This window comes from Eimeria acervulina, genomic scaffold (genome assembly GCF_000499425.1).
Source record: "Eimeria acervulina Houghton genomic scaffold, Eah_scaff447, whole genome shotgun sequence".
Classification (NCBI taxonomy): Eukaryota; Apicomplexa; class Conoidasida; order Eucoccidiorida; family Eimeriidae; genus Eimeria; species Eimeria acervulina.
In genome coordinates this window covers 9801-22300 of record NW_013549800.1, presented here as the reverse complement: position 1 = coordinate 22300, position 12500 = coordinate 9801, and the positions used below count along the sequence as shown (strand labels likewise).

The 12500-nt window shown below is 52.5% G+C and overlaps 2 protein-coding genes across 2 annotated transcripts in view; one reads left to right on the top strand and one right to left on the bottom strand.

Moving 5' to 3' along the window:
- The window catches only part of EAH_00038830 (hypothetical protein), a gene marked incomplete at both ends in the record, with an annotated part of 5475 nt that extends 5303 nt beyond the window's left edge, over nucleotides 1–172 (bottom strand). The window contains one exon of the mRNA XM_013395427.1: nucleotides 78–172. Coding sequence (XP_013250881.1) covers nucleotides 78–172 — 95 coding nt within the window. The remainder of the gene's footprint in view (nucleotides 1–77) is intronic.
- Nucleotides 173–685: 513 nt separating this feature from the next.
- Nucleotides 686–12500, top strand: part of EAH_00038820 (activating signal cointegrator 1 complex subunit 3, putative) — a gene marked incomplete at both ends in the record, with an annotated part of 21030 nt that continues 9215 nt past the window's right edge. The window contains 14 exons of the mRNA XM_013395426.1: nucleotides 686–916; nucleotides 1106–1720; nucleotides 2118–2156; nucleotides 3562–3641; nucleotides 3847–5285; nucleotides 5514–5816; nucleotides 6132–6421; nucleotides 6618–6735; nucleotides 7117–7250; nucleotides 7642–8058; nucleotides 8889–9099; nucleotides 9241–11279; nucleotides 11676–11844; nucleotides 12216–12410. Of these exons, the coding sequence (XP_013250880.1) occupies nucleotides 686–916; nucleotides 1106–1720; nucleotides 2118–2156; nucleotides 3562–3641; nucleotides 3847–5285; nucleotides 5514–5816; nucleotides 6132–6421; nucleotides 6618–6735; nucleotides 7117–7250; nucleotides 7642–8058; nucleotides 8889–9099; nucleotides 9241–11279; nucleotides 11676–11844; nucleotides 12216–12410 (6280 nt within the window). The remainder of the gene's footprint in view (nucleotides 917–1105; nucleotides 1721–2117; nucleotides 2157–3561; nucleotides 3642–3846; nucleotides 5286–5513; nucleotides 5817–6131; nucleotides 6422–6617; nucleotides 6736–7116; nucleotides 7251–7641; nucleotides 8059–8888; nucleotides 9100–9240; nucleotides 11280–11675; nucleotides 11845–12215; nucleotides 12411–12500) is intronic.

Sequence of the window (12500 nt, the reverse complement as noted above, 5' to 3'; positions counted from 1 at the left end):
TGCTGCTGCTGCTGCTGCTGGCCCTTGCTGCTTCCGGAATGACAAGGCTAGGATCAGCTAATTATGTTGTGGTGTACGGCCTTAGGTCTGCTTCCTTTATATCTGGTCTGCTGCAGAACACACAGGGCCTCACGGTCTGCTGCTGCTGCTGCTGCTGCTGCTGCTCCTGCATGAGCGCTATTGTTTGCTGCAGCAGCAGCTGCTCTTCTAGAAAAAAAAGAAATGAAGTAAACGAACAAAATACAAATTATACGTTGAGACAGCTGTTGCTGCTGCTGCAGTATTGGCGTTAGTCAAGGCGGCCCACGGCTGCTGCTGCTGCTGCTGCTGCTGCTGTGCTGCTCTTGCTGCTGCTGCTGCTGCTGCTGTTGCGGCTGCGGGCTGCAGCGGCGGTTGGTCTTCTCCGAGCTTCTGGGTTCTTTGTATCTTGTCTTTGCAAGTTGAAATTAATTGTTTTCAGCACCTTTTTTTGCTGCTAGTGCTGCTGCTGCAGCTGCAGCAGCAGCACTGCTGCAGGAACGCGTCCCCGCCTTGGGGGCCCCCCAGGGGCCATCGTGCCGCCGTCAATATATTGAAAGTTGCTGCAACATCAACGTCAGCAGCAGCAGCAGATACAACAGCAGCCGCAGCCACGGCAGCAGCCACAGCAGCAGCCACAACAGCAGCAGCAGCAGCAACGCGCAAGATGTTTCCTCGCAACACCGTCAGCCCGCTGCTGCCGGCGAAGCGGAAGGTTCCGCCAGAAGAGCAGCAGCAGCAGCAGCAACAGCAGCAGCAGCAGCAGCAGCTTCTGCCGACCCTTCCTGTGGCGTTAGAGACCCACCACCTGTACAGACAGCTCTTCTCGCCGCAGCAGCAGCAGCAGCACGCGCTGCAGCACCGAACAGATCTGCAGATCGTACAGAGCTTGCTGGAGGTGAGAGATTCATTTATAGCAGCAGCAGCAAGTGCAGCAACAGCAGCAGCAGCAACAACAACAGGTTTAACTGCAGTTTCTCCCGCTGCTGCTGATCTCCTCCAGTTTTGATTGTGCTGATGCTTTATGCTCCTGTTGCTGCTGCTGCTTCTGCTGTTGCTGCTTCTGCTGCTGCTGCTGCTGCTGCAGGCGTGCCCTCTGCGAGTGCCTGCTGCTGAGCTCGTTGCGGATAAGCTGGGGCCCCGCGCGCTGAGGCTGGATGACAGCAGGAAGCAGCAGCAAAAGCGGCAACAGCAGCAGCAGCAGCAGCAGCAGCAGCAGAAGCAGCAAAAGCAGCAGAAGCACAAGTTAAAGCTCTCCCGTACCCAAGCGAAACGCCTCGGCCTCTTTGATGTTGCAGCAGAGTTCGGCTACAGCAGCAGCAGCAACCGCCGCAAGCAGCAGCAGCAGCAACAGCAGCAGCAGCAGCACAATGGCTTGGGGCTTCAAGATTTGCTGCCTTTGTTTCAGTTGTGGCAGCAGTATGCCTTATCGGTTTGCGGCGTAGAGGCGTCAGCAGCAGCATGCGGCAGCAACAGCAGCAGCAACAGCAGCAGCAGCAGCAGCAGCAGCGGAAGCAAGAGCAGGAAACAGAAGGGGGGTGGGGCCCCTGGGGGCCCCCAGGGGCCCCCCAAGTTATCTGCCTTCAGCAGATGCGGTGTAGCAGCACAAATGGATTTGCACGGGGCTTGGGTGTCTGTACACCGCAGCAGCTGCCCTTCTTTATGCGGAATTGCAGGTCTTGTAGTGCTGGATACGCAGCAGGTGAGGGTTTAGGGTTTAGGGTTTAGGGTTTAGCGAATGGGGAATGGGGGGCGGTGAGAGGTGGTAGCTGCATACGGTGCTGGCTGTTTGCTGCTGCTGCTGCTGCTGCTGCTCCTGCTGTTCCTCCTGTTGCTGCTTGGTGAAGCTCTCTGCTGCTGCCGTTGCTGCATTCTTTGTTGCTGCTTCTGTAGTGTTTGCTGCTGATGCAGTGCTTGCTGCTGCTGGTGCTGCTGCTGCCGAGTTGGGTGTTTTGGTTGCTGCTGCTGCTGCACTGGTTGGTGCTGCTGTTGTTGCTGCGTCTGCAGCTGTATTTTTTATTATTGCTCTGTGGGTTGCTTTGCTGCTTGTGGATTGTTTGTTGTTGCTGCTGCTGCTGCATTTGCTGCTGCTGCTGCAGTGTTTGCTGCTGCTGGGTGCTGACGGTGTCCTTCGCCGGGTGATTAAGAGCTGCTGCGTGCTGCTGCTGCTGCTGCTGGATGGCTCTGTCTTCTATTTGCACGGCAAGCAGCTGCAGCACAGCCCTGCAGCAAGAAGCAAACAAAAACTAAAGCCTAAACAAACAATCTTCCTCTAGTCATTTCCTTTCTCATGGGGGCCCCTTCATAGGGGCCCCCTAATAAGGGCCCCCGTAGGGGGGGCCCCTAACGAGGGGCCCTCCAGTGGGGGCCCCTAATGGGGGCCCCTCCAGTGGGGGCCCCTAATGGGGGCCCCTCCAGTGAGGGCCCCCTGATGTGCCTTCTTAGAGGGGTCTCCATGAGTTCATGGGACCCCTAATGAGGCACCCCTGAAAGGGGGCCCTTAACGACCCTACAGGGGGCCCCTAATGTGCCTAAAGGGGGCCCCTACTCACCCTACGGGGGGCCCCTGATGTGCCTAAAGGGGGCCCCTAATAAGCCTGCATGCAGTGCAGGGGCCCCCGAACAGATAGAAGTGATGTGGGGGCCCTTCACCTCGAAGGGGGCCCCACATTAGTTATAGGAGTTTAAAGGGGACTGTTGTCTCCATAGAGAAGAAGAGAAGAGGAGACAAAAGAAAAGAAAGAGACCCCAGGATATATAAATATGTATACATATATATACATATATATACATATATATATGTAGAGAGAGAGAGACAGAGAGACAGAGAGAGTAGAGAGAGAGAGAGAGAGAGAGAGAGAGAGAGAGAGAGAGAGAGAGAGAGAGAGAGAGAGAGAGAGACAGAGAGAGAGAGAGAGAAGAAGAGATAGAGTCAGAGAGTTAGAGACACTCAGAGGAGACACAAACAGACAGAGAGGGGGGACAGTTGGAGACCGGGGGCAGAGAAGAGACAGAAAGGAGACAGGAAGGAGACAGAAAGGAGACAGAGGAGACAGAGCAAGCACAGCAGCACTTTACGCATCTGCCTTCAGCAGACTCCGCACCAGAAGGGCCCTTCTGTTTGCTGCTGGGGGCCCCTCATGTTTGCTGCTGGGGGCCCCTCATGTTTGCTGCTGGGGGCCCTTCATGGTTGCTGCTCTAGGCCCCTCATGTTCGCTGCTGAGGGGCCCCCATGGTTGTCGCTCTGCGTTAATAACGAGGGTTTAGGGTTTAGAACGAAGAGTTGGGCCTTCTGTGCAGAGGGCATATAGTTTAGGGTTTAGGCTCTAGGATCTAGGGTTTAGGGTTTAGTGTTCAGGGTCTAGGGTTTAGGGTTTAGGGTTTAGTGTTTAGGGTTTAGCTGGAAGGTAGAGCAGACCCTCCGGTTACTCGTTACCGGCAACTTTTATTAGTTAATGCTTAATTTAGGGTTTAGAATTTAGGGTTTAGAAATTAGAAACTAGAGTTTAGGGTTTAGGGTTTAGGGTTTAGGGTTTAGTTCAGCTTCGGCGAGGAGTGTTCACGGGGGCCCCAGGGGCCCCTGAGATACCTGGGGGCCCCTCCTCAAACTGCAGCATAGTTGTGTATCTTGTTAGCAACAGGTGCTGAATTTGATGCGCTTATGATGTCCTAGGGTTTAGGGTTTAGGGTTTAGGGTTTAGGATTTAGGGTTCAGTGTTGTTTGCAAACTGTTTCACGTTGCAGCAGGGCGCCGGTATAACAGCAAGCTGTACCCTACGTGGGGCCCCTGGGGCCCCTAGGGTTTAGGGTTTAGGGTTTAGGGTTTAGGGGCCCCATGGAGTCTCCAACTCCGCTGCCTCTGGGAGGCGGTGTGCGCTGGCGGCTGCTGCAGACACTTGACCCTGCTGCTGCTCGCCAGCTGCAGCAGCAACAGCAGCAGCAACAGCAGCAGCAACAGCAGCAGCAGCAACTGCTCGGCCAACGTGGCGATCCATTTAGGCTGCTCCCTCTTCCCACCGTGACTAACAGCAGCAGCAGCAGCAGCAGCAGCAGCAGCAGCAGCGGCAGCAGCAGCGGCAGCAGCGGCAGCAGCAGTAGCGCCAGGTGCTATGAGAGCAGCAGCAGCAGTAGTAGTAGCCCCCACAAAAGCAGCAGCAGCAGCAGCAGCAGTTCGAGCAGCTGGATCCTTAGCAGTGGCGACTACGGGGGCAGCAGCAACAACAGCAGCAGCAGCAGCAGCAGCAGCAGCAGCAGGACAGCAGGAGCAGCAGCAGCAACAGGGCCCGATAGTGATTCATGTAGTGACTCGTTGTCTGTGGGGCCCTGGCGCTTTCGGAAGGAGACAGCAGCAGCAGCACTGCAGCAGGTGTCTCTGCTGCAGCAGACAGGGCTGGTGAGTCTGCTGTCTGAGGGGGTAAAGAATGTAGAGACCCTTTGCTGCTGTGCGCATGCAAGTTGCTGCTTAGCTGCATACTGCGGCTCTGCAGCAGCAGCAGCAGCAGCAGAGAAGGCCCTGGAGACCCTGACACCTCCGCCGTTCTGGGGGGGCCCCCATGAGGGCCCGCAGCAGCAGCAGCAGCAGCAGCAGCAGCAGCAGCAGCAGCAGGGGGGCCCCCCAGACCCTGTGCTGCTGCTCTTTAGAGGCTTTTGCTGCAGCGTTGCTGAGGGCCTTGAGGAGACACATGAAGTAGGTGTCTCCTCTGCTTTGCTGTACGATCTGCTTACTGCAGGGGGAAGGGCCCCCCCCTGTCCCCCAGACCCTCAGACAGCAGCAGCAGCAGCAGCAACAGCAGCAGACGGAGACACAGCAGCAGAAGCAGCAGCAGCAATGGAGACAGTTGGGGAGCTGCTGCCGGCTCTAGGGCCCATAGAAGCAACCCGACTCATATGCTGCGTGAGGCGGCTTGCTGCAGCAGATGTGCAGCTATTCCCTGCTTGGCGTCTGCAGCAGCAGCAGCAGCAACAGCAGGGGCTGCTGCAGCAGCAGGTGGAGCAGCAGCAGGTGGAGGAGGAAGCGGCAGCTGCAGCAGGGGTTTGCTGCTCGCCTAGGCCTCCCCTTGCTGCTTCTTTGTCTGCTGCAGCAGCAGCAGATATCATTGCTGCTTCTTCAATTGTCTCCAACCCAAAGGGCCTTGAGGCATTGTTAAGGGGACATTCAGAAGCTGAGGAGACACCGCATGCTGCTGCACAGACAGCTGCTGCAGAACTGCACCAAAGCCTCGCTCAGCTGCTGCAGCGCAGCAGCAGCAGCAGCAGGCCCTCTGCAGGTAGGGAAGAACAGCAGCAGGAGACACAGTAGAGACAAAAAGAGACACAAAACAAACATACTTTAAGGAGACAGCGTCTAGGCAACACCGCTGCAGCTGCTGCTGATGCTGCTGATGCTGCTGCTGCTGCTGCTAGACGTAGAAGGGATGCCTGCAGCGGCGTTCGTCTGTTTCTGTTGCAACTGTTGCTGCGGGTTGTGTTGCTGCTGCTGCTGCTGTCTCCTGCAGCACCTAAGAGCGTCTCTACACCTTGCCGCACGCTGCCTCCAGCCAGCGAGGGCAGGCCTCGCGCTGCAGCAGCGGAGACTGCTGCTGCTGCTTCAGGGGTCAGTTTGCCTAAGTGGGGAATGCAGCAGCAGCTGCAGCAGCAGCAGCAGGAAGAGGAGGCCTTGCCGTGGCTGCATCGCCTCTGTTGGGAGATTGCTGGGGGGCCTGCTGCCCAGGCGAAGCTGCAGCAGCAGCAGCAGCAGCAGCAGGAGCAGCAGCAGGATGTTCCTGAAGAGCTGATCCCTGTGTGCCGAGATGCAGCAGGTTTGTCTCTGATTTGTCTCGTCTTTCTTTGCTTCTTTTGCTGTCTCTTCTTCTGTCTCCTTTTGTCTCCTTGTGTCTTTTGCTGTCTCTGCATGCCTCTTATTATTTCTTCTGTCTCTTCTGCTGTCTCCACCTGTGTCTCCTCTTGTCTTTGCTTTTGTCTCCTGCCCCTAGACTGTCGTTGTCTCTTTCTCGTTTTTGTCTCCTGGTCTGCTGCTGCTGCTGCTGCTGCTGAGGGTCTCCGTTTGTCTTTGCAGTCGCTTCTCATCTGTCTCCTTCTGTTGTTTGTCTCCTTTAATATTTTTGTCTCTGTAGAGCTCATGGCTGCGGTGCTGGGCACTGTTGCTGCTGCACACGAGAGCGCAGCAGCAGCGGCAGCAGCAGCAGCAGGTGGACCAGCAGAAGCAGCAGCAGAAGCAGCAGTATCCGAGAGCTTGCTGCAGCTGCTCGGCCCCTCCTGCGTAGCAGACGTACACCGGATCGCTGCAAGAGCAGCAGCACTAATAGATGCAGCAGCAAGGCTTCAGGCTGCTGCTGACACCCAGCAGCAGAAACAGCAGCAACAGCAGCAGCAAAGAAGGGGTCCGACTCTAATTGGAGCTTCGGTGCGTCCACTTGCTGCTGCTGCAGAAAGTCTATTGCTGCTGCAATAGTTAGTTACCCATGCTTTTCAGCTGCCGCATGCTTCTGCAGCTTCTGCTGCTGCTGTTTCTGCTGCTGCTGTTGCTGGCTCGTCGTGGCACTCTGCTGCTGATGCTTGTGCTGTTGCGTCTGCTGCTGCTGCTGCTGCTGCTGCTTCAGGTTAAGTTTGCTTCTAATAAAGGTCGGAAAGGCAGTGGGGCCCCCGGGGGCCCCCGCGGCCTCTTGGGGGCCCTCGCGGATGCTGGCTACCTCAAACCCCCGAAACCCCCTAAGTCTTGTACGCAATTTGCCGCTCTTGCTGCTGCTGTTGCGTCTGCTGCTGCTGCTGCTGTTGCGTCTGCTGCTGCTGCTGTTTCTCCTGTTGCTGCTGCTGCCGTTGCTGTTGTTGTTCTACTAGCTTCCACTGCTGCTGTTCCACGTGCTTCTGCTGTTGGTGCTGCTGCTCCTGCTGCTGCTGCTGCGCCTGGTATTGGTGCTGCTGCAGCAGCACCACCAGCAGCAGGCTGCTGCTGAGGATTGGGGTGTATGTGCATATTATGTGCTGAGCGCTTGCGGGTTTAGGGGGAGTCAGATGCCGTGCCCGCTTGCCGGTTAGGGTTTAGGGTTTAGGGTCTATTCATTAGGGTTTAGGGTTTAGGGTTTGGGTGTTGCTGCGCAGCGAGTGAAGCATTTGATGATGCCTGTCTGCTGTCTCCTCGCCGCGCAATCCGCGGGTGTCTCCCTGAGGGGGCCCGGGTTAAGGATTCTGCTGCTACGTTTGAAGTGTATATACCTCCTGCTAAACCTGCTCCTGTAGGCGTCTCCTGCTGCTGCTGCTCGTGCTGCTGCTGCTGTTGGGGATGGGGCCGCTATTGCTGCTGTTGCTGCTATTGCTGCTATTGCTGCTGTTGTTGCTGCTGTTGGTGGTTCTGCGGCCTGCTGGCGTTGCTGCCCTTTTCGAGGTTAGGGTTTAGGGTTTAGGGTTTAGTGTTTAGGGTTCCTTCGCTGCTGCTGCAGCATTGCCGTTGGCTCTCGCAGCAGCAACAACACCAGCAGCACCACCTGTAGCAGCAGCAGCAACACCAACACCAGCAACACCAGCAGCAGCACCAGCTGCAGCAGCAGCAACACCAGCAGCAACAACAACAACAGCAGCAGCAAGAGCAGCAGGAGTATTTTATGTGTGTCTGTTTTGCTGTTTTAGGTTGACGAGAGTTCTTTGATATCAATTTCTTCGCTTCCTGAGTTTGCACAGGTTGCATTTTCAGGTGTACGTACACTGAACGCTCGGCAGAGCGTCGTTTACCCCGTTGCATTTTTATCTTCTTCATCTTTTCTTGTTTGTGCACCGACGGGAGCAGGGAAGACAAATATTGCCTTATTAGCGCTGCTGCAGCAACTTAACGAGCACAGACACCTCAAAGGAGGCGCAGCAAAGACACACCCCAGCAGCAGCAGCACCAGCAGCACCAGCAGCAGCAGCAGCAGCAGCAGCAGCAGCAGTGGGGTAGACTGGCACCCTCCTTGTGGGAAGCACTTTAAGGCTGTATATATAGCTCCGTTGAAGTCTCTTGCTGCGGAGATAACAGAGAAGTTCCAGCGTGCTTTAGGCCCTCTAGGTGTACGTATAAAAGAAGTATCAGCTGACATAGTCTTAGAGAGAAAGGAGATAGAAGAAGTGCATATATTTGTAGCTGTTCCTGAGAAGCTTGATATATTAACTCGTAATGTATTATCTGTCTCTGGTGAAGGAGACAGCAGCCTTCTTGATATAATTAAATGTTTTATTATTGATGAGATACACCTCCTTAACGAGCAACGGGGCCCCGTCTTAGAAGCACTTGTCGCGAGGCTGCTCAGACACTCCGAAAGAACTCAGAACAGAACGCGGCTCGTCGGCCTCTCAGCAACACTTCCTAATTGGTGAGGCACTCATATCTGTTTTCTTTCTCTTTCTCTTTGTTCTTGTCTTTGTCTTTATTCTTTTGTTTGTCTTCATTCTTTTGTTTGTCTTTGTCTTTGTCTTCGTCTTCGTCTTTAATCTTTTGTTTGTCTTTGTCTTTGTCTTTATTCTTGTCTTTGTCTTTATTCTTTTGTTTGTCTTCGTCTTTGTCTTTAATCTTTTCTGCTGCTGCTGCTTTTGGTTGTTGCTGCTGCCTTTTTTTTGTTGCTGCTGCTGCTGTTGTGCTGCATTGGCTGTTGCTGCTTTGGTGCTGCTGCATTTTCTGCATTTTCTGCATTTGTTGCTGCTGCTGCTGCTGCTGCTGTTGCTTCAGGCTGGAAGTGGCATCATTTTTGCGTGTTTTGCCTTCGCATGCATTTTATTTTGGGGCTGAGTGTCGGCCTGTGCCTCTGGAGCAGACATTTATAGGAGTGAAGCAGACCGACAGGAATAAGAAGCTGCAAGCAATGGATGCTGCAGCATTTGCTGCAGTTTTATCTGCTGTGCAGCGGGGGCACCAAGCAATGGTGTTCGTACACTCAAGACAAGGGACAGTAGAGACAGCAACATCTCTTGCGGATTTAGCAGCAGCTCAGGGTGTTGCATCTTTATTTTCTGCAGCAGCAGCACGCCCCACATCAGCACAGCAGCAGCTGTTGCAGCAGCTACAGCGCAGCTGCCGGTATAAAGAGTTTCGCTGTCTTGTTGAAAAGGGTTTTGGTGTACATCATGCAGGGATGTTGAGAGGAGACAGAAATTTATGTTGTCGTTTATTTACTTGTGGGGTTATTAAGGTTCTCTGCTGTACATCCACCTTAGCCTGGGGCATTAATCTTCCTGCTCGCTGCGTTGTTATTAAAGGTACTCAGATTTATTCTCCTCAAGAAGGCGGCGAGAAGGAATTAGGCTTTTTAGATATTGCACAGATATTTGGGCGTGCAGGACGCCCTCAGTATGATTCTATCGGAGAAGGAGTACTTATAACAGATTATTCGATGACAAGCAAGTATATTCGTCTGCTGTCTGCAGCACTGCCTGTACAGTCGAGGCTTCTAGAAGATCTTCCGAATGCTCTTAATGCAGAAGTTGCATTGGGGACTGTCTCTTCAATTAAAGATGCAGCAGAGTGGCTTCAATATTCTTTTCTATTTGTTCGCATGCAATCTCATCCGGAGGCATATGGGGTGTCACGTGCTGCTCTTGAAGAAGACCCTTCTTTGCTGCAGCAGCGGCTTGCCCTTGCTCGTGCTGCTGCTGCTCGGCTTAACAGCAGCAAACTGCTGCGCTACCACAGCAGGACTGGCCGCCTAGACTCTACAGATTTAGGACGTATAGCAGCAAAGTTTTATATTGATTACGAGACAGCAGAGACTTTCTCGCGTGGCTTAGAAGCCTCGCCTTTAACTAATGCATGCTTCTTTAAGCTATTAGGTGAGGCAAGGGATTTCAGCGGATTGCGCGTACGAAAGGAAGAGACAAAAGAACTAGATGACCTGCGACAGAGCTCTGCATGCAGAGTCGCCTTTAAAGGAGACAACGACAGTATTCCTTGCAAAGTCTCCACATTGCTGCAGGCTTTACTCTCTCAAGTGTCTCTACAGGCTTCTTCGCTGATTACAGATGCTAATTATATTTATGCAAATGCGGGGAGACTGGCGAGAGCGCTGCTTACTGCAGCACTTACAGATATCATAGGAAGAACAGAAGAAGCAGCAAAACTCTTAGAATGGGCAAAGGCTGTTGAGAGAGGCTTCTGGGCTGATGCATGCGTCTTGAGACACTTCATTAACCCTAATTGCTTCTCCGCAGATCCTCAAAAGAGACGTTCATTCCACCATCAAGACCCCCTGCAGCACGAGCAGCAGCAGCAGCAGCAGCAGCAGCAGCGTGGGCAGAGGGGGAGACAGCGCGTGTTGGTGCGGCCGCAGGCAGTAGCAAAGATAGAGAAGCTGAGATTCACGCAGGAGAGGCTAATGTCTCTGTCTCTTAAAGAGCTGCAGCAGATATGCAGCAGCAAAGCAGATGGAGAAGATGTTTATAGTGACCTGCGACAGAGCTCTGCATGCAGAGTCGCCTTTAAAGGAGACAACGACAGTATTCCTTGCAAAGTCTCCACATTGCTGCAGGCTTTACTCTCTCAAGTGTCTCTACAGGCTTCTTCGCTGATTACAGATGCTAATTATATTTATGCAAATGCGGGGAGACTGGCGAGAGCGCTGCTTACTGCAGCACTTACAGATATCATAGGAAGAACAGAAGAAGCAGCAAAACTCTTAGAATGGGCAAAGGCTGTTGAGAGAGGCTTCTGGGCTGATGCATGCGTCTTGAGACACTTCATTAACCCTAATTGCTTCTCCGCAGATCCTCAAAAGAGACGTTCATTCCACCATCAAGACCCCCTGCAGCACGAGCAGCAGCAGCAGCAGCAGCAGCAGCAGCGTGGGCAGAGGGGGAGACAGCGCGTGTTGGTGCGGCCGCAGGCAGTAGCAAAGATAGAGAAGCTGAGATTCACGCAGGAGAGGCTAATGTCTCTGTCTCTTAAAGAGCTGCAGCAGATATGCAGCAGCAAAGCAGATGGAGAAGATGTTTATAGGGCTCTGCGCTATGTACCTCTTGTAGAGACAGAAGTGCGTGTGCATGCAGTAACCGCTCATATCTTACGTGTCTCCGTTGCTGTCTCCTTTGCTGATTCTTTCATCTTTAATGAAGCTGTACATGGGAGAGGAGAGCCTTTTCATGTCTGGCTGTCTGAGGCAGACAGCGGGTTGCTGCTGCATCAGGAGACAGTGCTGCTGCAGCGGCAGCACCAGAGGCAGCAGCAGCAACTCGTCTTTGCTGTCCCCTTGCATGATCCTGCTTCACAGACGCAATTTGTTGTAGATGTAGTTAGTGATAGATGGGTAGGTGTCTCCTCGAGCTGTCCCTTCTCAGCTACACAGATATTCTCTTCTGATATATCTGCTGCTGCAGCAGCAACGCCTCTGCTGAATATACACCCGGTGCCCGTAAGCGCCCTTGCAGAGCCTCGCTTCGAAAGTCTCTTCTCCTTTTCTTTCTTCAATCCTATTCAATCTCAGGTCTTTCATGTTTGTTATCATACAGATTATAATGTGCTGCTGGGGGCCCCTACGGGTAGCGGCAAGACAATAGTTGCTGAGCTTGCTATATTGCGCAGCATAAGAAATACTCCTAAACATAAAATTGTTTATATTGCTCCTTTAAAGGCTCTTGCAGCAGAACGTCTTAGTGATTGGCGACAAAGACTAGGGGGACGTCTAGGCCTACGCGTTGCGCAGCTAACAGCAGACAATGATGAAGAAGACATAGACCCTAACAAAGCAGATCTCTTTATCTGTACACCTGAGAAGTGGGATGGGCTGTCGAGACAGTGGAGAACGAGGGCCTTTGTCTCTGCTGTGGGGCTTCTTATTATTGACGAGATTCATCTTCTAGGACAAGAAAGAGGTGCTTATTGTCTCTCTGTCTCCTTTTAGCGCTTCTTTGTTTCAAGATTTACTCTGTCTCCTTCTTTGATTATCTTTTAGTTTTTTGTTTCTTCTTAATGCTTGTCTGTTGGCTTTTATGTTGTATCTAGGCCCTTCTTTGTTGTGTCTCTATTTTTACTCTATTTTATCCTCTCTCTTCTTCTTCTTCTCCTTTTGTTATATTTTGTTTTATTATAAATTGTCTCCTCACCCCTTCCTTTGCATATTATTTATTTCTTTGTCTTATGCAAGTGTCTCCTTGCTTCTTTGTTTTTATCTAATTGATTTTTATCTTTTTAAGGTGTCTCCTTATCGCTATCCTTATCGTATTCTCTTTGCATGCATGCACAGGCCCTGTCCTTGAAGCTATTGTGAGCCGCATGCGTTTTGTGCGAAGCCAACGGGGCTTTTGCATGCGTTTGGTGGGGCTTTCTACTGCTCTTGCAAATGCTGAAGATGTCGCTAGTTGGATGGGGATCGGGCGTGTAGGGCTGTTTAGCTTCCGCCCAGCAGTTAGGCCTGTCCCTTGTACTGTTCATATTGCAGGTAAGGAGTCTCTTTATCTATTGAAAAATATAATAATAATAATAATAATAATAATAATAATAATAATATTATTATTATTATTATTATTAT